General features: G+C 31.2%; 2 protein-coding genes across 2 annotated transcripts in view; both read left to right on the top strand.

Annotated features, from left to right (window-relative positions):
* The first annotated feature begins 124 nt into the window (after positions 1-124).
* LOC139523632 (cell adhesion molecule CEACAM5-like) lies at positions 125-16,639 on the top strand. Its single transcript, XM_071317796.1, has 7 exons — positions 125-224; positions 824-1,114; positions 9,992-10,288; positions 12,985-13,266; positions 13,970-14,266; positions 15,163-15,444; positions 16,514-16,639. Exons 1-7 carry the CDS (start codon positions 170-172, stop codon positions 16,537-16,539), a joined length of 1,530 nt encoding a protein of 509 aa, XP_071173897.1. The 5' UTR covers positions 125-169; the 3' UTR covers positions 16,540-16,639.
* A 56-nt stretch (positions 16,640-16,695) lies between these two features.
* Positions 16,696-27,835, top strand: part of LOC139523631 (neural cell adhesion molecule 2-like) — a 28,799-nt gene continuing 17,659 nt past the window's right edge. The window contains exons 1-4 of the mRNA XM_071317795.1: positions 16,696-16,816; positions 17,764-18,045; positions 18,723-19,013; positions 26,254-26,568. Coding sequence (XP_071173896.1) covers positions 16,705-16,816; positions 17,764-18,045; positions 18,723-19,013; positions 26,254-26,568 — 1,000 coding nt within the window. The 5' untranslated portion in view covers positions 16,696-16,704. The remainder of the gene's footprint in view (positions 16,817-17,763; positions 18,046-18,722; positions 19,014-26,253; positions 26,569-27,835) is intronic.

The following is a 27,835-nucleotide window of genomic DNA, read 5'->3' as shown; positions in this document are numbered from 1 at the left end:
ACTAAGAAGGAAGTTAACAAGTTATTCGGTATTTTTGTTTAGATCGGGAAGGAGATTTTATAATGAGAAGAATAAATAAATATCTGATTACCTTTCCTGTCGTCACAAGAGACGATTTCCGACTTCATCAACATGTATTCTGAGGACGGTAACGTTATTTAACAACAAAATGAACTTATTTCTTGTTTTTAGCGTTTATGTTCTTTGTGTAATACTGGTGGCTGGTGAGTATTTATAAGATATATTGAATATATTTGATGTCGCATCAGTGACAAAACCGATGACGCGGGAACATTAGACAAGTTACTCCTTTTGGAAAAGTCGAGCAAAATCAATTGTAAAGGAATCTATTTCATTATTTTGAACAATAGTATCGGTGTAAAATATTTACAAATTTTAATCTGATGCTACATTGTTTGTTGTTACTGTATTAATGAAAATAAATACACATTTAAGACACTGGTGCATTAAAAAACTTTAATTGGTCATGGCAAGAAAAGTGTATGTCTTTATCGTATTGATGAATAGAAGACAAGTGCGGACAATGTTGGCTATGATCAGCATATCAACCAACGAATATAATTTTCTTTTACTTCAAACAAGGTGGTGGAATTTGTGAAACCGCTTTGGTATATAAAAAAGTTCATTAAATTCAAAATTTGGCAGCATCCACTCTCTATTTAATGCCCAAATTCTACATTCAAAAGATAAGATTATATAACACAAAAAAACATGCGTAATCAAACTTTCAATTATAAAGACAAAAACTAATGTAAAGTCATTGAATTATGGTACTGTAAATTTATATCTCTTTCATTTTCAGGTAAACCTGATCCACCGAAAGATGTAAAAATAAATGCTATCTGGAAAAATGCTAATATCTCATGGAAAATTTCAAAAAATAAATGGGAAACTACGCTGATAGTTCTTGTCGATTCAGAAGGAAATAAAGTGCTGTTCAATTATCCATACAACCATAAGTATGTGAGATTTCCTCGGACTAGCTATGAGATTGTTAATCTGACGTTATGTGCAGAATATGTTGTTACAGTAGAGTACAGATACAATACGAATCAGTGGTCAGACAAAACCACACAACATTTCTGGATGACAAGTAGGTACATATTTTCCTAACTATGTAAATCCACGATGTTCAAACAAACACAACTTATGAATTTAGGAATAAGTTTATGAATTCAAATTTTGAATTATTTTCGAGTGATGTTGAAAATTAATTTTGTTTGACTAAGTAAACACTAATACATAAAAATTTTCGATTTCGCGTCTTTATATTTTTTGTACTTATCTTAATCACGGAATGATACTCATATTATCAAAACACTGTAACTATATGTGCAATTATTATCTTTATCAGTTTAAAGGATAATGTCCAGCTGGGGTGGTGTTCTCGAAGCTATTTTAGGATTTGGACGTGTCCTAAGACCATCTTTTGACAAGTCTTTGTCATAAGTCGTGTTCTCGGAACTCTCTTAACTTAGGATGTATCACATTTTCGTCCTAACTTTAGGACACCTAATAAGGTGTCCTAACTTTAGGACACCTAATGAGGTGTCCTAAGATCATCATATCTTTATCATAACTTTGTGCATGCTTTTTGCTCATTTGTTTACGTGAAGATGAACGTTAAAAGAGACGCATCATCGGTTATTAACTCGTATAAAGAAATTGTGCATGATTTTAAACTTTGAACTTCGTGTTTTTACGATACGATGACACTACGAATTCAATATTCTCATTTCAAAACAATTTGTTTTACAGTTTATATCAAAATCCTATTTTGATATTATTTTATAACTACATTTGAAATCATGCATTTCATTAAATACTTGTTATTACAAAATTTTGTAAACAATTTTATTATTTGGTTTCGTCCCTTATAAATGTTTTATAAAACAATTACTTTAACTATTAGGATTTCGCACATAGGATATGTTTATGACGTCCTAACATAAGATGCGTCTGAGATAGCTTCGAGACGCAACTTAAGAGTGTCCTAAGTCGATCCTAAGTCCATCCTAAAATCAGTCTTATCTATGAATTACGACGAGTCTTAGGATACTTTCGAGAACACCATATTTTTGATAATATTTTTTAGTTATCAATAAATAAATTGATTTTTTTAAATAAAGGCAACAGTAGTATACCGCTGTTCAAAACTCATAAATCCATGGACAAAAAACAAAATCGGGGTAACAAACTAAAACTGAGGGAAATGCATTAAATATAAGAGGAGAACAACGACACAACATTAAAATGTAACACACACATAAACGGACTAAGCATTAGACAAAATACTATGAGAATAACAAATATAACATCAAAACCAAATACATGAATTGGGATAGATAAGTACCGTGATATGTCTTATAGTAATGTGAATTCACACTCAAAAATAAGAGAAAACAAACGACACAACGGAAACACAACGTTAAAATGTAACACACACAGAAACGAACTATAATATAACAATGGCCATATTCCTGACTTGGTACAGGACATTTTTAAAGGAAAAAATGGTGGGTTGAACCTGGTTTTGTGGCATGCCAAACCTCCCTCTTTTATGGCCATGTTAAATATAACATTAAAATGACAACACAACATTACAGGACAAATATAAATAAATAGGAGAACATAATTGACAAAGAAACACACGAATAATAGCTAACAAAAGGCAACAAGTTTAAAATTTGAATACGCCAGAAGTGCATTTTGTCCACACAAGACTTATTAGTAACGCCCAGATCAAAAGTTTGAAAGCCGAAACAAGCACAAAGTCGAACAGCATCGAGGACCAACCTTCAAAAAAGTGGTGCAAAAAACGGCCAGGGTTTTCTGTTAGGTATCAGAACATCCCTATTATTTAGAATAATTTATACTTTTGCAAACAGTAAATTTTATAAAATGACTATACAAAAGATATATAATAAAACTGAAGTATTAACTAATTACAGGAAACAACCAAAATACACTACATAACCCGACGAAATGCAGCACATCCGAATAAGTTTAAACCTCAACGCCAAGTGACGTCATATTTGAAATTGTAAAAAATGACAAAAAAATTTGAATTTTGAATTTGTAAAACAGATCATCAAAATATGAAAAATGACGACACATTTGAATGAATAAGATAGAATAAGGATTGATTTAAGATTATATTTGAACTAACTACTGATATTACATTTAATATCAATGCACATTTCAATACTTATTAATACTAGTAGCAAACTAAAGTAACAATTAACTATATTATATGTCCGGTTTGTTTTTAATCTAACTTCAAACGTAAACCATCGTACAGATTACGTTGAACAAACTGAAATCTTATAAATGAAGGCGGTAATTAATTTTCTTTACCATAACACATGAATATAATAGAAAAGACGTGAACACATTTGACAAAATCCGATGAGAATTACAAATATAACGTTAAACATTTAAACTAAATACATGACTTTGGGATAGATAAGTACCGTAACACGTCTTATAGTAATGCGTATTCACAATCAGCAGAACAGTGACAATCGGTAATAAATCACGTTTGGTAATTAATAGATTAGACGACGTAATGACAAACCACAATCTACTATGTAGTTAAAATGTCCTTAGCTAGTTTGGTCAAAGACACATCGTATAGATCCACCAATTCGTGATGGTGTCCATAAAATTTACGGAGTGTCAATTTTAATCTGTCCTCCTCATAACTTTGTTGGAGCAGTTTCTGCGTTAGGAGCACACTCCTGTATATGAAGTCCGTATAGTGTGAACAAGCACGAGAATAACGTATCAATTGTGATATGTAAACACCATACGAAGGGGCAGAGGGTATGTTACTGATAAGACATGGGAAATTGATAATTGGGAAGTTGAAATCGTCCCGTTTATCATAGATTTTCGTGTGAAGTCGCCCGTCTGCGTCAATATTTAGGAAAAGATCAAGGTTTGAAGCAGTCCTTCTAGACAAATTTATAAATGAGAACAATTATGCATGTCCAGGAAATATTCAATCAATATCTGGTGGACATTTGTATATTACATTTAATATATTTATTTGTGAAATGTGTAAAAGAAATATATATAAAACATTTTTGATTGATATCTGTGTAAAGCATAGGTTTGATGTAAAATAAAATATCTTTTTTGAAGTATACTAACACCAATTTAATTTTCTTGTCCTAACTAAAAATATAAAAATGGTAACATCTAATGAATATTTCAATAACATCATAACAATATATTTTTTTCCTTTTGATTTAGAAAATATAAGTTAAAGACTGTTTCATAAACATTTTAAAATAATATGGTTGATAATATTTGTAAGATGTATGATACAAATGTTTTCCAAATGTTTGTTAGTGATATTTGAATGAAGCACATGTTTGATATGAAAAAATAAATATTTTATAAACATTTTTTCATAATATTTCTAATTGATGAAGCCCATGTTTGATATGAAAAAGAAAATATTTTTTGATATAATTTTTTAATCACATAAACATGAATGTCTTGTCATTTTTGATAGAAAAGTTTTAACAATTCTATGAAAATTCCAATCAAGTCAAAAGAAAAAAAATATCTAGCGAATAACGATTGTGTTTGAAGAGCATTGAGGACTCAGTAAAAAATCAAATGATAAAGTCATACCAAATAGGACTACAGTAATCTGTGCCTAGAACTAGAAAAGTGTTTGTATTTTGACTAATTCAAAGTTTTTAAAATAACAGTGTTTATAAAGAAATATCATTGATATTTCATGCCAATATTGAAATATAACACAACATTGTGCCAACAATATGCCAACGTATTAAGTATTTATCTCCCCTCTTTATACCACAGAATTGAACAATTATTTTTTATATTATTTCAACGTTCTAACAAAAAAAATGTGCTAATCATTCTCTTCATCTAATATTTTCAAATCTGTGTAGTCATCTTAATGTATACATCTTAATGATTGAATAATTTTATGCACAAACAAAAATATTTAAAACCAGACCGAAACAACAAATACAATTTGAATATACTGTCATTATCATCATACCTTCACAAATCATTATTGAGAAGAGTGAAATATCTAGCACTAGTTTTCAAGCTAGCGAACAATAAGCCAGTGAACAATAAGGAAAACGCGCCAAACTGATCATGTCTAAAAACCGAAGACTTGCAATAGCACGAAACGTACTTTTTCCAGTAGGAAGTACATTTCCTTCCATTTTAACACAGACAAAGTTTAATTATTTATTCGTGTATTAAATACAACTTTTTTTAAAGATAGGAATCTAAAAAACTGTTTAGCTAAGTAACCCTTTCTCCTTTTTCTCTAATAATAAGGATGGGTTATTGTCTGTATAATAATAATAATAACAATTGTTAACAACAGGTTACACTAAAATAGTGTAGCGATACATGCAATTAGATCCTCAAGCTTATAGAAATTATACGATTCAAAACCATTACATTCACTTTTCGCCTAAGAACTAGCTAGTTCACGTTATTATTCAAAAGTGAATAAAATAGTCACTGTAGTAATTTATTTATTACATTTCGATAAGATTAGCGATAAGTGTAAGAATTACACACGTCAAATAGAACGAAAACAATTTGACATAAATATTTGGGTTAATCTAAACAAAAATTTATTTAGATTCCCTACGACGAAAACCCGGATGGGGCAGGATGACCCTACAATCCCCTTCATTTCTTCATTAAATTTTCCTCACGGCAAAGCTTTTTTGCCAAATAAAATAATGATAGGCACTTACCCAAGGTTGCCTGGGCCCAACGACCCAGATGAGTAAAGTTACGGATCTTTTTAAATTGAGGTCCAAAGTTGGGGTAGGGTGACCCTACCATCCTCCTTTTTTCCTTTATATAATTTTCCCTACGGCAAAGCTTTTTTGCCCACTAGGAAAAAATGATAGGCACTTGCCCAAGGTTGTCTGGACTCAAAGACCCAGGTAGGTAAAGTTGCGGAACTTTTTAATTGAGGTCCAAAGTTGGGGAAGGGTGTCCCTACCATCCGCCTCCTTTTCTTTATAAGATTTTCCCTACAGCAAAGCTTTTTTTGCCCACTAGGTACAAATGATATGCACTTGACCAAGGTTGCCTGCACCCAAAGACCCAGGTGGGAAAAGTTACGAAACTTTTTTAATTGAGGTCCAAAGTTGGGGTAGGGTGACTCTACCATCCTCCTTCTTTCCTTCATACAATATCCCCTACGGCAAAGCTTGTTTGCTGCCTAGGTACAAATTATAGCCACTGACTCAAGTTTACCTGAATCCAAAGACCCAAATGGGTTAAGTTACGGAACTTTTTCAATTGAGGTCCAAAGTTAGAGTAGGGTGACCCTACCATCCCCCTTCTTTCCTGCATACCGTAAAAGCTTTTTTGCCCACTAGGTACAACTGAGAGGTATTTGCCCAAGGTTACCTGGGCCTAAAGACCCAAGTGGATAAAGTTACGGAACTTTTTTAATTAAGGTCCAAAGTTAGGGTAGGAAGACCCTAACACCCCCTCCATTTCTTCATAAGATTATCACTACGGCAAAGCTTATTTGCCCACTAGGTACAAATGATAGGTACTTGCCCAAGGCTGTCTGCGCCCAAAGAACCAGGTTGATAAAGTTACGGAACATTTTAAATTGAGGTCAAAAGTTAGGGTAGGGTGACCCTACCATCCCCTTCTTTCCTTCATAAAATTTGCCACACAGCTAAGCTTTTTGCCCAAAGGTACAAATGATAGGCACTTGCCTAAGGTTGCCTGGACCCAAAGACCCAGGTGGGTTATGCTACGGAACATTTTTAATTGTGTTAAAAAGTTGGGGCAGGGTGACCCTTATATTCTCTTTCTTTAAATCATAAAAAAAAACAACGGCAAAGCGTTTGTCGCCACTAGGAACAATTGATAGGCACTTGCCTCAGGTTGCCTGGACCCAATGACCCAGGTGGGTAAAGTTACAGACCATTTATAATTTAGGTCAAAAGTTGGGGCAGGGTGACCCGTCCTCCCCCCCTTTTTTAATTTATAAAAAAAATCCCTACGGTAAAGCTTTTGTCCCCACTAGGTACAATTGATAGGCACTTCCCTAAGGTTGCCTGGACCCAAAGACCAAGATGTGTAAAGTTACAGAACATTTTAAATTGAGGTTCAAAGTTGGGGTAGGGTGACCCTACCATCCCCTCTTTTTTCCTTCAGAAAATTATCCCTACGGCAAAGCTTATGCCCACTAGGTAGAAATAATAGGCACTTGCCCAAGGTGCCTGGGCCCAAAGACCCACATGGGTAAAATTTCAGAACTTTTTTAATTGAGGTCCAAAGTTAGGGTAAGGTGACACTACCATCCCTCCTTTTCTTCGTAAAATTTTCCCTTCGGCAAAGCTTTTTTGTCCACTAGGAACAGATGATAGGCACTTGCCCTAGGTTGCCTGGGTCCTATCACACAGGTGGGTAAAGTTGGGGTAGGGTGCCCCTAACATCCCCTCTTTTTTCCTTCAGAAAATTATCCTTACGGCAAACCTTTTGTCCACTAGGTAGAAATAATAGGCACTTGCCCAAGGTTGCCTGGGCCCAAAGACCCAAGTGGGTAAAATTTCAAAACTTTTCTAATTGAGGTCCTTAATTTGGATAGGGGGACCCTACCATCCCCCTTCTTTCCTTCATAAAATTTCCCTTACGGCAAAGCTTATTTGCCCCCTAGGTACAAGTGTGAGGCACTTGCCCAAGGTTACCTTGGCCCAAAGACCCAAGTGGGTAAAATTACGAAACTTTTTAAATTGAGGTCCAAAGTTGGGGTAGGGTGACCCTACCATCCCCCTTTTTTAATTCATAGCAAAGTCCCTACGGCAAAGGTTTTGTCCATACTAGGTAAATTCGATAGGCAATTTCCTAAGGTTGTCTGGACCCAAAGACCCAGGTGGGTAAAGTTACGGAACTTTATTTTTGGGGTCCAAAGTTGGGGTCGGGTGACCCTAAGAGTTAAAAGCTCGCATACACCTTGTTTCCTAGCCTCGTATACATACAGCTTACATTTAAAGACACTAAACAGTTATTGTCTATATATTTTCAACTGAAACCAATTTAAGAAAGCTTTAACATTGCAAGCAGTTCAATTTGAAATAAAATCTTTATACAGCACTGTTCAAAATAATAATCAGCTATTAATTACAAAATATATGTGTACAAAAAAATAGAAGAAATAGAATTGTCATTAATGTATTTCCTCTTATATGAGAAAAAACTATATATTTCAAATGTGCAAATAAATAACCAAAACAAACATAACAACTTTTAATTTCTTTGAAATTCATCTGATTATTTATCTTTTAATAAATGTTATCTTATTTTTCTAATTTTTTTTATTATCTGAATTAAAAAATGTACAAAATTACTTAAAACATATTATATCTTTATACTTTACTACTAAAACAACACAATTGCAAATTATATATTGTTCGTAACCTGTGCATTTGTTATATAAGTTATATGTTTGATAATCTTCCTGGTAAGCTTCTTTTTGATAATACTGACATGGTTAATAATTTTTTTTAGGTATGTATAATACTAACAAAATCTTACAGCTGTATAAATATTTTATTTGCTAATGTTATCAAGGCCGGGATAAGGTACCGGTACTTGATGTTTCCAACTAACAAATGTAAAGATTTCAATAAAATATGATAAATCGGAAAAAAAACTGTCAGACGACTTCTTATAGGAGTTTGCCCTTAAATGACAAATTTTACCATTTTTTCATTTTGCCTATTATCATGAAAACTGTACTGGATGCAGACGAACATTAAGTTGCAAAAATTAGCATCAAGAATGGTTCTACAAATTAGTTTGATTGTCAAAATAGTTAGGCTACTGCTTATGAGAGTTTAATGATGGTTTTTACAATATTTTGCGTTTTTGCCTTATTTCTTAAAATTTATAATAGTAAGGTAAAAACTTAAATAGATAAAAATATTCAACAAGACAAGATATACAATTAAGAAAATAAAGATCTTATAATAAGTCACATTTTGCTGATAAAGGAGGTAGGCTGTCATTCTTTATAGGATTGATTGCCCAGACCCTTAAATAAGGATTTTGTTACCATCATTTGTGTTTTGAGCAAAAACTAAAGAAGATAGAGTAAAAAAAACTGACTAAATAATCAGCATTACAAGATCAACAAAACAAGCTGACCGACACATGCTCTTTGGGGCCTATAGTTATTCGTGCAATCCTTTACTCTTATATACGTTTTGTTTTCATTATGTTATGACTACGAGTGTCGGCCTCTTTTCGATAGTGGGAGTACAGATACAACAATAAGAAAAAATATTGGTGTGTCTGATTAACATACAATGCATTCATTTACATTTGATAATCATATGAGATTTAAGTTCACTTTGTACCCATTTCTCTTTTTGCAAGAGACATCTTATGGTTGTCTTAAATCTTATGATAACAGAATAGTCATCTCATTCTTTATTTGCTGCTTCAGCCATATTTATTAAGTTACACTTTTACTGGGTTCGGATTCGCATTGCGGGTGACTAATGCATGTAAGAAGATGTTATTTCTTTGATATCAAATTAAATAAAAACTGAGTTTTGTCGCAATAGCTCATTTTAATCAATCAACTTGGCTACACAAAAAGGCAACGTAATGTGATGAAAATGAAAAACCCCTGTTACATGATTGTATACCTCGACAGCATATCAATATCAAAGGTGACCGATAATATAATGGTTAACTATTCCGGATTATAGCGTCTACATACAAAATATAAGATTTGATGGTAAACACATCACCAGCGTAAATATCCAACTTCATTCAAAATGATGATTATAGAAATAAATTTCATCATGGCTCTAGGTTTTATAATTTTTTGTAACATTAATGTTTAATAGGTAGGTTCCAGGTGTTCCCAGATCCGCTGATAATGTTTATTTGAGATTTAATTATTTATATATTATATTTACAGATAAAACATTTACTGCTGACATCAATCAAAATGTTACTTTATCATGGACGACCAGTTTAACCGAGTTTTTTAATGTCCATCCACCCTTCAATTCGACGATTATATACAACGTTCATATCGGCGGTACTATCATACTTAATTATAAAGGCGGCAAATATATATTTGAAGACAACCCAAAGGATGTGAAAGCCATAAACATTACAGTTATCCATGTGAATAAAATTGATGCTGGGCTATACAGCGCAAAAGACGATTCAACTGGAAATGTGAACGGGTGCTGTTTGTTAATTGTAGCAAGTAAGATATTAACATTATCATATTCATTATATGATAAATTCCGTTCCTAAAAATGGGAAAACTTACTTCTCCGATATGGATAGATATCGGAAGATGTGGTATGAGTGCCAATGAGACAACTATCCATCCAAGTAACAATTTATAAAAGTAAACAATTATAGGTCAAGGTTCGGCTTTCAACACGGAGCCTTCGTTCACAACGAACAGCAAGCTATAAAGGGCCCCAAAAATTACTAGACAAGTGTAAAACCATTCAAACGGAAACACCAACGGTCTAATCTATACAAAAAACGAGAAACACGTATAAATACATAAACAGACGACAACTACTGTACATCATATTCCTGACTTAGGACAGGTGCACACATTTGCAGCGGGATTAAACGTTTTAATGGTACCAAACCTTCTCCCTTTTCTGAAACAATAGTATAACATCACAACATACAAAAACACACTATAAAATATCAATTGGAAGGCTTAACTCAATCAAAAAACGCTAATTAACACACAATGAACGAATAAATTTGATCTCCGATATCTGAATGCAAATAAATAGTTAATAAAAATTATAAGGGTTACATGATTAAAGTCAAAAATAAATATTCATGTTTAAACACTGTGAAATATTAAATTTTTTTTAGAAAATCATCACTTTTGAAAAAACCTGCGTCATATCATACACAGGTAAATGAAAATAATTGTGTTGTTAAGTATACTTCTACGTCTGTGTGTATAAAATCTTCCGTTTAGAAATACCAATACATTTCTTTAATATCAATAAAACTAATCTAACACTAGGTACATATGGGGTGAATATCAACAATAAAGCTATACAATTAGTGCTTGATAAAACTTCCTAGATTATGGATTTGGGGTTCACGTTTGAGGCAACTAATTGTTACCATCAAATGAATTTTATATGTTCTTTTAAATAAAATCAGTTTTCTCAATGAAAGTTTAATTAAGTTCTCTATAAATGATAACCGCCATAATGAGAATAACAATTTGAAGATTTCGTACGTCTGAAGTGCTTTTCAAGTGGTACCTTTTTCAAAATCAGTTGAAAGCCAGGTGTATAGATACGTAAATATTTTGGAGCCATATGGTCAAAGAAAACTAAAATTTATAGCTTAATTAATATAAGGTAAACTTTGCCTGGGGAGTAGCATTTGTTAATTTTTAATTTGACAATGATGAATTTTACACTGTCACAGTTTAAGATAAAAATCATGACAGTACCACATTTCATTTTGTTTTATATATTCCATAAGTGTTAAATATCACATATCCTGTCCGTTTGTGTATTGATGATCCATTTAGGAACCTTTCTGAATAAATACAAAAACATGCAAAATATATGCAAATTAAATTCAGAACATGATAAAAATATTTGAAAACTATTTATTCAAGAAATTTAAGCAAAACTTGCATATCAAAAGTATACTACAGCTTGGTTTTTGCACCGAGATAGTAAATTTATATTATTGTTTTATCACTCTTTTGTTCTACTCTTAAGTAAAAGAATTTTATCGTTACTTGGAATCGATGAACTGAAATAATTAATTATAGAAATTAGAAACAACAGGGGAAAAAATAGTAAATGTATCATAACCAAGAATTTTGCATTAACCCTTATTTATAAATGCATAGTTTAAAGATGTTTTTAATGCACACTTAAAAAACAATTTAAAACTAACATTCAAAGAAAAGCCATTAATCTAATATTTATTGATTATTATTTATATCTAAACTAAATAAATGTAGTATTTTCATTTAACTTCAGCATTTATTATCGTTCAACAGTATGAAGTTGATTTTTCTTTTTTAATGCTATTTGTCTTTTGATTTTGTTCATCTTCGTCGGTCTCATGGTTGAGTGTTGGTAGGGATTGGAATCAATTCATTATCGGGTCAAACAAATATATTACCATGGAAATCATAAATAAAAATCTCTTGAACAGCTGTCAGAAAAAAAAGAACGAATATTGCATAGCCTGTATAAATTCGTTTATGTTTCATGTTAAGTCTTCATATAAAAAGTTCTCTTGATTTGCACAGGTTGCTTATTTTGTTTACCACAGTGGAATTGAAAAGTCCCTCATATTTATAATGTATGTGATTTTATTGCATATGTATTTTCTTGTACTTAGACCCAATATGTATTTTGGTTAAATGGTGAAAGGAATTAGTTCACTGAATAAAATTAACAATATTATTTATTAAGCATGTTAACGGTTATTTGTAATATGTATGCAAAAAGCAAAAAAAAAAAAGAGAGAAGAAAAAAAGGCCATTGCCATTTCATTAACTATCCATTATGAGAAAATGCATTAAAAGAAGACGTGCGAATTTTAAGTCCATGAATAATGAATAAGCATTTAAAGTTGCCAATTCTAAAAAAAAAATACAATTGATTTTAGAGTAATCTAACTCATTTCCGACCTATATACTATGCCACATATTTTGATATGACTTTTGATAAACTTGTGAAATATAGTTGGCATAGAACAAATAATAATACAAAATGTGAAGTTCATATATCCAGTAGAAATTAATCACATTGAAGTAAAGTCAATGTAATAGAAAGAAAAACTTTATAGAAAATAGTTAGAATATTTTACAACATGAATTTATTACAGAAAACTTTATCAATGAATTGATATTTAATTGAAATTTTTCTTACATAAACATTTTAGCAAAACCAATTAAACCAACATTAACCATTCAACCCAAGCATCCATTTGTCGGTGATAACATTACCTTTACCTGCTATTCAATGGCTCAACGTTGGCCTGGAAATATACCATCACACCTGTTATATCAGTTTGTTGGGAAAAGAAAAGGAGACTCCAACAGCAATAGATTAATAATGAACAATCTTACGAAGTTGGATAAAGGAACGATCATATCATGTCAGGCAACTGATGACCTTGGAAAAGTGTCGAATATGAGTAATTCTGTTACCTTAGATCCATTTTGTAAGTATGATCGCATAGAGTGTTGATGAAAGCTGCAGTGTGCTACACTAGTAGTTTGCAAGTATACTTATTTGAGTGGCATATATGACATAGTTTAAAAAAAATATAAATGGTAACAATAAAACCCCTACCATGGTTTAATTGTTTAGTTCCGTTATCTATAGACTATTGATTTATAAAAGTTTTCTAATATATATAAAGCTTACTTTGCGGTTTTGGTTTTGTTCATTGTTGTGGGGTTTTTATTCGCATTTATATGTTCGAGGTGTCGTCTCTTATTATCGCTTAGTAGTGTTTACTCGTTAAAATCATCTTTTATCATGTTTGCGTCAGTTGAAATTGTTTTTGTTAATAATGTTACTACACGTAGCACTTCGATGTTGACATGAATATCAATTATATGGTTTTTTTTTTTTATAAATTTACTGTTTGCAAAAGTATATATGTCATATATGAGTCGAAATACTAAGGTTTTTCTTATCCCAGGCATATATTACCTTAGCCGTATTTGGCACAACTTTTTCGTAATTTGGGTCCTCAATGCTCTTCAACTTTATACTTGTTTGGCTTTCTAACATTTTAGATCTGAGCGTCACTGATGAGTCTTATGTAGAAGAAACGCGCTTCTGGCGTATGGAATTATAAGCCTGGTACCTTTGATAACTTATTTCTAGAAAAGTGTGTATGTTTTCTAATGTTGCAGATGGTCCTGAAAATGTTGTAGTAGAACCTGCGATCGGAAATATAAATGTAACAGAAGGAACTGCACTAGGTCCTATACATTGTAATGCAAGCTGCTATCCTGAATGTAAATACATTTGGAAACAAAAGATGACAGGTCAATTCAAACCCGTCACAAATGAATTCATTTCAAACAACAACCGGAGTGTACATGTTCCAACAATAACGCGGAATCAAGCTGGAACCTACCGTTGCCGGGTAGATCATCCTGTAGCAAACGGCAGAACAAAAAGAAAAGATATATCAGTGAATGTACAATGTAAGTACTAACAGTGAATATGTGAGTCAGTATACGCTACAAACTGGTACACACATACACAAAAGAAATGAACGATTTCATTCTTCAACATTATTATATGTAAAGTAATAAAACCTGGTATGTTTATCTTTTGTTTTACATCAACATCCTGGTTTCATCATTGCTTATAACTTTCTTTGATTTTTTTTTGTAGTCCGTGTTAATAATGATCTCATATTAGGCAAATACAAGAGAAACAAACACTTTAGTTTACAATAAGACTTAATAATTTATATTTCAAAATAAACATACATTTTGTATCCATATTTCCACATATAGATCAAGCTCATAACTGTAGGGATAAATGTGACATATATGCTTTACCTAAGAGAATTTGATACGTTATCTAACAATGTTGAGAGAGACAACTAGTATACAGATTTTTCGTAGAAATAATATCCTTTCATGCAATTTATATTAAGTCAGGTTTGTAACACTTTCTACAGTAATTTTACATGCCGCTGGTAGTGCTATGTTTAATGAAAAAATGTCATTTGTATCTACATGTAATTAATTACATTTTAAATGAAAAATGAAAATATCTATATAAAAATTATATGATATAGTATGTATCCAACATCAACGTGTAATTTTGAACATATTTTAATAGATTTAAGCCCATGCACCCGGGATTATATACATATCATTTAAGAACTAAATGTTACGGCATTCCTACCTAGAGCACCAAATATCATGACCGGATCAAAATAAATTTGAAATTTTAAGACCGCAACCCAAAAACACAGAAACACATATACCAATATAACTGTTATTTAAATATGCAGTTTTAATCAATATACAGATGATTATACAGGATATCAAGCTCTTTGATATTAACTGTTCTCTTTCTTTTTAAGCTCCACCAACAAAACCAACAATAACCCTGCGACCTATTAATCCATTTGTCGGTGATAACATTTCCTTGACATGTAAATCAACGGCTCAACGTTGGCCTGGAAATATACCTGCACACCTGTCATATCAATTTATTGGGAATAAAAGAGGAGAATCCAACAACAATAGATTAATAATGAACAATCTTACGAAGTTAGATAAAGGAACAAACATTACATGCCAGGCAACTGATGACCTTGGAGAAGTGTCCAACATGAGTAAAACTGTTATATTAGACCCATATTGTAAGTGCAATAGTTTAAAGTGTTGATAAAAGATGCAGTGTACTACATTAGTATTTTGTCAGTATCCTTATTTGAGAGGAATATATGATGTAGTTTTTAAAAAGGTATATATGGTAACCATAAAATCCCTGTCCTTGTTTAATTGCTTATTTCCGTTATATGTAGACTATTGATTTATAGCAGTTTTCTAATATATATAAAGCTTACTTTGCGGTTTTTGGTTTTGTTCATTGTTGACTGTCGTTTGGTGACCTACATTTGCTCATTTGTACGCCATATGAGCTCTGTTGACGAATTGTTTCATTGAATTGGAAATCATGACAAATCTTCTCATTTTCATATTATAAAAAGCTTGTTATTTCGAAAAAGAGCACCAAATACCTTCAATCAGTTAAAGAGTCGAATCAATTAATCATCAACAAAAAATGGCGTTTATTCATTGTCAAATCAAGAAGACCAGACTTTACTGTCGGTTATGGCTGCTTTTTTGTCGCTCACACGGTTGTTATTTTTTTTAAACAAGGGCGGAAGATACTAAGGGGAAATCCAGAGCTCATAAGCGGAGATAAATTGTCAACCCAAGGTAGACATCTTTAAAGTGAATATTGCTTGGGTTATATTTTCGCATTTATATGTTCGAGGTGTCGTCTCTTCTTATCCCTTATAGTGTTAATTTGTTTAAATTATCTGTTATCATGATTGCGCCAGTTGAAATTGTTTTTGTTAATAATATATTACTAGCACTTCGATGGTGACATGAATATCAATTATATGGAATTTTTTATATTAATTTACTGTTTGCAAAACATATAAGTTGAAATACTAAGGTTTTTCTTATCCCATGCATAGATTACCTAAGCCGTATTTGTCACAATTGTTTTGGAAAATTGGGTCCTCAATGCTCTTACATTTGTAAACCTTATACTTGTTTGGCTTTCTAACTTTTTAGATCTGAGCGTCACTGATGAGTCTTATGTAGACGAAACGCGCTTCTTGCGTTTGGAATTGTAAGCCTGGTAACTTAAATAACTTATTTCCAGAAAAGTATGTATGTTTTCTAATGTTGCAGATGGTCCTGAAAATGTTGTCGTATAACCTGAAATCCGATATATAAATGTTACAGAAGGAACTACACTAGGCCCTATACATTGTATTGCAAAATGCAATCCTGAATGTCGATACAATTGGAATCAAAATATAAGTGGTAACTTCGAACCCGTCAAAAATGAATTCATTTCAAAGAACAACCAGAATGTACATATGCATGTTCCAACAATAACCAGGAATCAAGCCGGAACCTACCGTTGCCGGGTAGATCATCCTGTAGTAAAAGGCAGATCAAAAATAAAAGATATAATAGTGAATGTACAATGTAAGTACTACAATGAATATGTGAGTCATTATACGCTACAAACGGTTACACACCAAAAAAAAAAGAAATGAACACTTTCATTCTTCAACATTATTATATGTGAAGTAATAAAACCTGGCATGTTTATCTTTTGTTTTACATCAACATCTTGGTTTCATCATTGCTTATAACTTTCGTTTGATGGAAGTTTGTGTAGTCCGTGTTAATAAAGATCTCATATTAGGAAAATACAAGAAAAACAAACACTTTAGTTCACAATAAGACTTGATAATTTATATTTAAAAACAAACATACATTTTGTATCAATATTTCCACATATGGATCAAGCTCATAACTGTAGGGATAAATGTAACATAAAAGAGACTACTAGTATACAGATTTTTTGTAGAAATAAAATCCTTTTATGCAATTTATATTAAGTCAGGTTTGTAACACTTTCTATAGCTTATTTAACATGCCGCTGGTAGTGCTATGTTTAATGAAAAATTGTCATTTGTATCTACATGTAATCAATTACATTTGAAATAGAAATGAAAATATCTATATAAGAATTATATGATATAGTATGTGTCCAACATTAACGTGTAATTTTGAACATATTTTAATAGATTTAAGCCCATGCACCCGGGATTATATGCATATCATTTAAGAACTAAATGTTACGGCATTCCTACCTAGAGCACCAAATATCATGACCGGATCAAAATAAATTTGAAAATTTTAAGACCGCAACCCAAAAACACAGAAACACATATGAAATTGAGAATGGAAATGGGGAATGTGTCAAAGAGACAACAACCCGACCAAATAAAAAACAACAGCAGAGGGTCACCAACAGGTTTTCAAACCAATATAACTGTTATTTAAATACGCAGTTTTAAACAATATACAGATGATTATACAGGATATCAAGCTCTTTAAAATTAACTGTTCTCTTTCTTTTAAAGCTCCACCAACAAAACCAACAATAACCCTGCGACCTAATATTCCATTTGTCGGTGATAACATTTCCTTGACATGTAAATCAACGGCTCAACGTTGGCCTGGGAATATACCTGCACACCTGTCATATCAATTTATTGGGAAAACAAGAGGAGAATCCAACAACAATAGATTAATAATGAACAATCTTACCAAGTTAGATAAAGGAACAAACATTACATGTCAGGCAACTGATGACCTTGAAAAAGTGTCGAACATGAGTAAAACTGTTATATTAGATCCGTATTGTAAGTATCATAGTTTAATGTGTTGATACAAGATGCAGTGTGCTACATTAGTATTTTGCCAGTATCCTTATTTGAGAATAATATATAAGATAGTTTTTTAAATGTATAAATGGTAACAGTAAAATTCCTGTCATGGTTTAATTGCTTAGTTCCGTTGTTTATAATTATAGTTATCAAAGGTACCAGGATTATAAATTTATAAACTATTTATTTATAACAGTTTTTTAATATATATAAAAAATTACTTTGCGGTATAGGTTTTGTTCGTTGTTGAATGTCGTGTGATGCCCTACATTTGTTAATGTATACGTCATGTGGGCTCTGCTGTCGAGTTGTTTCATTAAATTGGAAATCATGACAAATCTTCTTATTTTCATATTATAAAAAAGCTTGTTATTTAGAAAAATAAAACCAAATACCTTTAATCAATTAAAGAGCCAAAGTATTTAATATCAACAAGAATAGCGTAAATTGATTATGAAATCTAGAGCACCAGGGTTTACTGTCTTTGAATTGAATATCGTTTTAATTTTTTTGCCGCATAAGTTCGAGGTGTCGTCTATTGTTATGCCTTTGTGTCTAGTCGTTAAAATTATCTTTTATCATGTTTGCATCAGTTGACATTGAATTTTTAATAACATGTTACTGGAAAATATATATGTTTTCTTATGTTGCAGATGGTCCTGAAAATGTTGTAGTAAAACCTGCGATCAGAAGTTTAAATGTTACAGAAGGTTCTGCACTAGGTCCCATACATTGTATTGCAACCTGCAATCCTGGATGTATATACATTTGGAAACAAAAAATGACAGGTAACTTTCATCCTGTCAAAAATGAGTTCATTTCAAACAACAGTGTTCATGTTCCAACAATAACAAGGAATCAATCCGGAACCTACCGTTGCCTGGTAAATCATCCTGAAGCAAACAACAGAACAAAGATAAAAGATATATCAGTGAATGTACAATGTAAGTACTAACAGTGAGTATGTGAGTTAGAATACATTACAAATGGTTACACAAATAAACAAAAGAAATGAACAACTTAAAATGCTTCAACATTATTATTTGTGAAGTAACAAAACCTCGTATGTTTATCTTTTCTTTTACATCAACATCGTGGTTTAATCATTGCTTCTAAGGAAAATAGTTGATACAAATTTACATTATATTTGGTCATCTACTTTAAAATATTTTCCATATATCCAAAAAATTAAGCGTGCACTTAAGTAATCAAGGGTTTTCGAATTTTAACGTTTGAATATCAAAATTTATTTCAAATGATATACATGTACTTATGCTTCATGTACACCATTTTCCAGCTAAACATAATATGCAATTACAATAAAATTACTAAAGAAAAATAAACTTACTGTTTTTGTATATTTAGCTTTGTAAATATATATGATCTATGATATCTTGAACTGTTTCAAAAGAAAAAAATCTTCATGTTAAAATGTTGGAATAAGCTACTGTATAACAATAATACTTAATCAGATGATTTACCTGGTCATGAGCATATGCAAGTACAATTACTAGATAGCTATGTAGTGTAAAAACATGAACCAGATAACTACAAAAAATATATTCACAATCATTGCATGTAAAGCAAAACTGCCATTAACATAAATGGCTTATTTACAGTATGATAAGGACTTGATAAGTAACTTTGAAGATTGATTTCAGCAATAACTGATAGGTTCGAAGGATTCATACTCACATCTTTATTTGTAATGATTCATAATGACGTATGATTCGTACTCAGTTAGCAAAGGTTACTCTTTGATCGTTACTAATAAAATCTAAACAGTTCTGCCGACCCTATAAACATTAACATGGCGCTGATTTCATTCATTCCATTGCCTTACTAGTTTTCCCATTAAAAATCTGTGATCACGAATAAGGGAGCTACCATTATATTTTTATAGGGTGGGTGGGGGGGGGGGGGTAAGATGCAATTTAAAAAAAATAGCAGGACAGGAGTTTGAGTAAAAACAAAGGCAGGATGAGACTCTTTGCAAAAAAAAAGGCAGGATGACAATTTATGTAAATAAAGTCATGATAAACTAATAAAAAAGGCAGAACAGAATATAGTGAAAGATGAAAAGACAGGACATAGATTACAACTAAAATAAAATTCAGGACAAAATTTTTCAGCCAAGTCCCCCATAAAAATAAAATGGTAGCTCCCTAAATAAGTCCCGTCCCAAAACAAATTATCTTATTTGGAAATATCGATTTAAAAAAAATAGCAGGACAGGAGTTTGAGTAAAAACAAAGGCAGGATGAGACTCTTTGCAAAAAAAAAGGCAGGATGACAATTTATGTAAATAAAGTCATGATAAACTAATAAAAAAAGGCAGAACGGAATATAGTGAAAGATGAAAAGACAGGACATAGATTACAACTAAAATAAAATTCAGGACAAAATTTTTCAGCCAAGTCCCCCATAAAAATAAAATGGTAGCTCCCTAAATAAGTCCCGTCCCAAAACAAATTATCTTATTTGGAAATATCGATTTCCGCAATTAGTACAATAGATATAAGCCGAATAAATTCTTAAGTCAATATTTCACCACATTTACTATAAAGATTATTTGTACAGTCATAATATGCTTATTCGTCACCAAATCTGTTGAGATAGAGTATTTACATGGTTGACATACTCGAACCATGCTAATCAAAGAATGAAATTAGGATTTGATTGATTTATATATACATAAGTATGACAAGATCGTGCAAAATAAAAGGGAGAAAATGAATTGTCCAACAGTGAAATATAAACTTATAAACTTTAATACGATTCCCTTCTAAAAAATGATCAAGATGTTGATGAATGATATGATGATACAAAAGCGAACTAGTATTTCATTTTACGTATATCGAAGAAAAAATAATCCTGAGTTAGTATAAATTTGATAGTTTAGCATAATATTTTTTTGCAAGATTGAATACCACTACAAACTCCTCAGAGTCTGAATTGACCAGTTTTTGTGCTCGACCAGTAAAATCGAGCACACATTTTACTCGACTAGTCTCGACATTGTCTCGACTGTACTTAACTGTACTTAAGTGTACTCGACTAGGTCTCGACTAGGTCTCGACTTTACTTAATTAGTCTGAAATGGTCTTGACCAAGGCTCGACCTGTATCGACAAGTCTCAACTCAGTCTCAACCAGTCTAGACCTGTCTCGACTAGTCTTGACCTTCAAATTTAGTTTTGACTGGTGTAAATCAGCCCATCTAACTAAATTAAATATTGATCTTAAAAAATTCAAGCTTATTAGGTAGTTTGATTTATTGCTGTGAAATGAAAGAATTTAATTTTACAATATGTAAAAAAAAAATTATTATATAAAAATTCAGATAGGCATCTTTAATTTTTTTTATAACTTTTTCAAATCAACTTGGATTTTCATCAAACTATGCAGATATCTTAGATATATATCAAGCTTACTGAATCCCATTTCATTTAGTTTTTTGTTGTATTGCTGTAAAATTTAAGAATTAAAGTAATTTTGGTAAAAAAAAAGCTAGGATTTGCAATTCCGACAAAATAGAGATAGTACACTTTAATTTTTTAATAACTTTTTCAAATCAACTTGGATTTTCAGCAAACTATGCAGCTATCTTAAATGTATACTAAGCTTACTAAATCCCAGGTCATTTTGTTTTTTGTTGTATTGCTGTCAAATTTAAGAATTAAATTAATCTAGGTCAAAAAAGCTAGAATTTGCAGTTCGAACAAAATAGAGATAGTACACTTTAATTTTTTTTATAACTTTTTAAATTCAACTTGGATTTTATTGAAACTATTTAGCTACCTTGGTGATGTATTCTTCTTACTGAATCTCAGGTTGTTATAAAGTTTGTTGCATTGCTGTCAAATTTAAGAATTAATTTAATCTAGGTAAAAAAAGCTAGGATTTGCAGTTTTGACAAAATAGAGATGGTACACTTTAATTTTTTTCATAACTTTTTCAAATCAACTTAGATTTTCATCAAACTCTACAAATATCTTTGCAATATATTGATCTTACTTAATCATAGGTTGTTATTTTGTTTGGTGTATTTCTGTCAAATTTTAGAATTTAATTAACCTAGGTCAAAAAGCTATGATATTAGAAATATATCTTTTCTAATAATTTGGGAAAAAGTATACTTTACATCAAATATTAATATAATTCCTTAAATGTTTTATTCCTTTTGATATACACTATATAAATATATCAAAAAGGGATGAAACATTAGAAATTATTAAAATAGTTCTTCTGATTTGTGGTGATTTATAAAGCAATACCTTCTGCTTGGGGCAAACTTATTAAAAAGATCACATCTACCAGAGAGTTTTAAATTCTAAATAACATTTATTCAAAGTTGCAACATCCTGTTAAATCTAAATCGCAGGGCTTTTAATTCACTAGATAAGTAATACACGAGTTTAAGAAAAGTAGGGCTTTCTTTTTACCTGTAAAACTCATGTGTACTGATGTAATTAAATCATGTATAGTGTCATGTCATTAAATTTGACAAAAATATATTTTAAAACTTCAAAACAACCTGGGATTTAGTAAGATCACCAAGGTAGCTATATAGTTTTAATAAAATCCAAGTTGATTTGAAAAAGTTATTAAAAAGCTTAAAGTGTACTATCTCTATTTTGTTCGAACTGCAAATTCTAGCTTTTTTGACCTAGATTAATTTAATTCTTAAATTTTACAGCAATACAACAAAAAACTAAATGAAATGGGATTCAGTAAGCTTGATATATATGTAAGATAGCTGCATAGTTTGATGCTAATCCAAGTTGATTTGCAAAAGTTATTAACAAAATTAAAGTGTACTATCTCTATTTTGTCCGAATTGCAAATCCTAGCTTTTTATACCAAGATTACTTTAATTCTTAAATTTTACAGCAATACAACAAAAAACTAAATGAAATGGGATTCAGTAAGCTTGATATATATGTAAGATAGCTGCATAGTTTGATGCAAATCCAAGTTGATTTGAAAAAGTTATAAAAAAATTAAAGTGTGCTATCTCTATTTTGTCCGAATTGCAAATCCTAGCTTTTTATACCAAGATTACTTTAATTCTTAAATTTTACAGCAATACAACAAAAAACTAAATGAAATGGGATTCAGTAAGCTTGATATATATGTAAAATAGCTGCATAGTTTGATGCAAATCCAAGTTGATTTGAAAAAGTTATAAAAAAAATTAAAGTGTGCTATCTCTATTTTGTCCGAATTGCAAATCCTAGCTTTTTATACCAAGATTACTTTAATTCTTAAATTTTACAGCAATACAACAAAAAACTAAATGAAATGGGATTCAGTAAGCTTGATATATATGCAAGATAGCTGCATAGTTTGATGCAAATCCAAGTTGATTTGCAAAAGTTATAAACAAAATTAAAGTGTACTATCTCTATTTTGTCCGAATTGCAAATCCTAGCTTTTTATACCAAGATTACTTTAATTCTTAAATTTTACAGCAATACAACAAAAAACAAAATGAAATGGGATTCAGTAAGCTTGATATATATGTAAGATAGCTGCATAGTTTGATGCAAATCCAAGTTGATTTGAAAAAGTTATAAAAAAAATTAAAGTGTGCTATCTCTATTTTGTCCGAATTGCAAATCCTAGCTTTTTATACCAAGATTACTTTAATTCTTGAATTTTACAGCAATACAACAAAAAACTAAATGAAATGAGATTCAGTAAGCTTGATATATATGCAAGATAGCTGCATAGTTTGATGCAAATCCAAGTTGATTTGAAAAAGTTATAAAAAAAATTAAAGTGTGCTATCTCTATTTTGTCCAAATTGCAAATCCTAGCTTTTTATACCAAGATTACTTTAATTCTTAAATTTTACAGCAATACAACAAAAAACTAAATGAAATGGGATTCAGTAAGCTTGATATATATGTAAGATAGCTGCATAGTTTGATGCAAATCCAAGTTGATTTGCAAAAGTTATTAACAAAATTAAAGTGTACTATCTCTATTTTGTCCGAATTGCAAATCCTAGCTTTTTATACCAAGATTACTTTAATTCTTAAATTTTACAGCAATACAACAAAAATCTAAATGAAATGGGATTCAGTAAGCTTGATATATATGTAAGATAGCTGCATAGTTTGATGAAAATCCAAGTTGATTTGAAAAAGTTATTAAAAAAATTAAAGTGTACTATCTCTATTTTGTCGGAATTGCAAATCCTAGCTTTTTATACCAAGATTACTTTAATTCTTAAATTTTACAGCAATACAACAAAAATCTAAATGAAATGGGATTCAGTGAGCTTGATATATATGTAAGATAGCTGCATAGTTTGATGCAAATCCAAGTTAATTTGAAAAAGTTATTAAAAAAATTAAAGTGTACTATCTCTATTTTGTCCGAATTGCAAATCCTAGCTTTTTATACCAAGATTACTTTAATTCTTAAATTTTACAGCAATACAACAAAAAACTAAATGAAATGGGATTTAGTAAGCTTGATATATATGTAAGATATTTGCATAGTTTGATGAAAATCCAAGTTGATTTGAAAAAGTTAAAAAAAAAATTAAAGATGCCTATCTGAATTTTTATATAATAATTTTTTTTTTACATATTGTAAAATTAAATTCTTTCATTTCACAGCAATAAATCAAACTACCTAATAAGCTTGAATTTTTTAAGATCAATATTTAATTTAGTTAGATGGGCTGATTTACAACAGTCAAAACTAAATTTGAAGGTCAAGACTAGTCGAGACAGGTCGAGACTGGTTGAGACTGAGTCGAGACTAGTCGAGACAGGTCGAGACTAGTCAAGACAGGTCGAGACAGGTCGAGCCTTGGTCAAGACCATTTCAGACTACACAAAGATCATCAAGTACTGAATCAGACTAATTAAGTAAAGTCGAGACCTAGTCGAGTACACTTAAGTACAGTTAAGTACAGTCGAGACAATGTCGAGACTAGTCGAGTAAAATGTGTGCTCGATTTTACTGGTCGAGCACAAAAACTGCTCAATTCAGACTCTGAGGAGTTTGTAGTGTACACAATACGAAAGTATACTGCACAAAAATAACAGTAGACGAATTTCAAATTCTTATCAATGACGAAATTGCATCGACAAATCACACCCTTAACCGCTACTTTCTAAAGAGATGTTCAATGTACGTGTAGTTCAAGAAAAAACACACAATTTCAAATAAGCATATGTGACTTTTCTTCAACAGAATTGTTTTTCAGTTTGGTGAGAGGTTTGAAGTCGGTATTTTAATCGATACATGCTGTATACGTACTATCATCCCTGCTTGCAACTTATAATATTACCGATCGCGTCAGGTTCTAGTCTTTAAATATGTTTCAGACACAAACATACCTGATAATTTAATCTTAGAAAAAAATATGACGTGCACATGGAAATTTTTCTTCTGTTACTTTGTATTATTTTATTCTGCTAGATATGAATTATTGAAGGGATAATTGATAATCATTGGAAAGATCGTTCTTAGTGAATATGATAAATACAACCGTACCTTCACAATAAATGAATGCATAGTTAAGTAATTAATCAACTGTAATATTATCTTGTGATCAAATGTGATAATGCTTCTAAAAACCAAAACCTTTTTTTCTACATGTACATGTAATTTGAATTACATTCGTAATATTCGCTTGAGGTAACCAGTTCCGAAATCAAAATACTTAAAGCATTTAACAGAAACGAAACAAAATCAGATGGTTAACTTTGTCTTAGGGAGTTTCTTCTTTAGAGTAAGTATAGTAAGATTATTTTTAACGTAGAATTTACAAAGAAATTCATTATTGTAAGTAGTCAGCACTTCGGTGTTGACATGAATATCAAGTATATGGTCATTTTCATAAATTAACTGTTTGCAAAAGTATGAATTCTTCGAAGTACTAAGGATTTTATTATCCCAGGCGTAGATTATCTTAGCCGTATTTTGCACAAGTTTTTTGGAATTTTTGGTCCTCAATGCTCTTCAACCTTATACTTGTTTGGCTTTCTGACTTTTTTTTTATCTGAGAGTCATTGATGAGTCTGATGTAGACGAAACGCGCGTCTGGCGTATCAAATTATAAGCTTGGTACCTTTGATAACTAATTGACCATGTCAGAAACCAGGTGAAATATGATTTAGTACATTGATATTATTTTGAAGTATTGCATAATCTATTTCAGATTCTCCTAAAATAACAGAAATCTGGCTTAGTTCTTACAATGAGAGTTATGGATTAAGTACTCCTACAACTTTTAAATTCAATGAAGAAGTAAATGTAAAAATAACACTGCGTATGGAAAGTAATCCTGATCCGCAAATATTGTTTAACTCTTCCTTGTTAAACATTAAAATCATCAATACAAAGATCAATGGGTATATTGATTACATATCTAACCTACCTTCTCTTAAATGTGAAGATTCCGGAAATTATCCAATACTGGCTCGCAATGGCATACCATATGCAGATACCAGAACTGTCAACTTAAAAATATGTTGTGAGTATAGTTACAGTAGTAGTAATATCTTAAGCAACATATAAGTTTGAATTACATCATTCCCGATGTAACAATTTGATTAAATAACAAGTCTTAGTAAAAGAATCAAATGATATTATATTAAACAATTTTATTTGCAAGTAACATAAGGGTAAACGGATTAATACTAAAAAAACAAATAGGACATACTAACCGTAATAAGTCATAATTTGAAATCGGAAGATAAAAGAGTACGGAGACAACTGTGTTGCAAGTGTAAACATTGAAAATATATGCGACAATGCAATTAAACACTTTTGTTTAAATACAAAGAATATTAGGAAAAGTCAATGTTATTGAACAATACAACAAACCAAACCAACACATCCAAGAAGGTATACGCGCAATTTGCTTATGTAGACGAAACGCGCGTTTGGCGTATTAAATTATAAGCCTGGTACCTTTGATTACTATTGATACCGATAGGAACAAATACATTATGGTCCATGGTGATGTTGAGCCAGGTTTTTTTTTAAAACACCCCCCACTTTGCCTATATAACATGCTTTTTAAAAGTAAAATGAATGATAAAGTCAGGGATAGTGAAGAAATTAAAACTGTGATCCCTTACGTTTTGGGTGTCTAAAATGTCCTTTTTTAAATAATTAAATTGGACTGCATGCTATCTTATATGCCTCAGCATGAAACCTAAAAGTCTATTTTCTCGCTGTGTTGAAGACCAATTGGTGGCCTTATGTTGTATTTATGCTCTTTTGCCGGATTGTTGTCTCTTTGACACATTCCCCATTTCCATTCTCAATTTAAATCTTTTAGTTGAGATTATAGGAATTTGAACCATATTTCACAAGGTTATGTTTTTCTCTGACTGCTAATGACGTCCTAACACTAAACTGATTGGATTTTGGATGTGTACTGATTGATATGCTAGTCTGTGATACATGATTTTTGTAGTTGTTATTGGCTTTGAACTAGCTGTAGCTACGAGTACTCTGATATTTGTATTAAGTGTCATTTTTTTTGTAAGCGATGAATGATGGAAAAATACCGTGCCGCATCCGGTTTGTGTTTATGTTTGATGTTTTTCTTCTTTGTATCGATGTGGTGAGTTAAGCCTCTTGGAACTGATTTGTATAGTCTGTTTTTATGTTGTTCTTTTACACCACTGTCCCGGGTGAGGGGGGTGAGCGAATACAAACATGTTTAACCCCGCCTCATTCTTTACGTGCCTGTCCCAAGTAAAGAGCCTGAAGTTCAGTGGTTGGCGTTG

Source organism: Mytilus edulis, chromosome 5 (assembly GCF_963676685.1).
Source record: "Mytilus edulis chromosome 5, xbMytEdul2.2, whole genome shotgun sequence".
In the NCBI taxonomy this organism is placed as follows: Eukaryota; Metazoa; Mollusca; class Bivalvia; order Mytilida; family Mytilidae; genus Mytilus; species Mytilus edulis.
Note: the sequence above shows the minus strand (reverse complement) of the source record. Positions and strands in the feature narration are given on the sequence as shown.

Bases quoted from the DNA above. Each gene is read 5' to 3' on its own strand.
- LOC139523632 (XM_071317796.1), top strand. From the start codon at position 170: ATGAACTTATTTCTTGTTTTTAGCGTTTATGTTCTTTGTGTAATACTG. The intron at 225-823 runs GTGAGTATTTAT...TTTCATTTTCAG, and splicing joins TTGTGTAATACTGGTGGCTG to GTAAACCTGATCCACCGAAA. The intron at 1,115-9,991 runs GTAGGTACATAT...TTATATTTACAG, and splicing joins ACAACATTTCTGGATGACAA to ATAAAACATTTACTGCTGAC.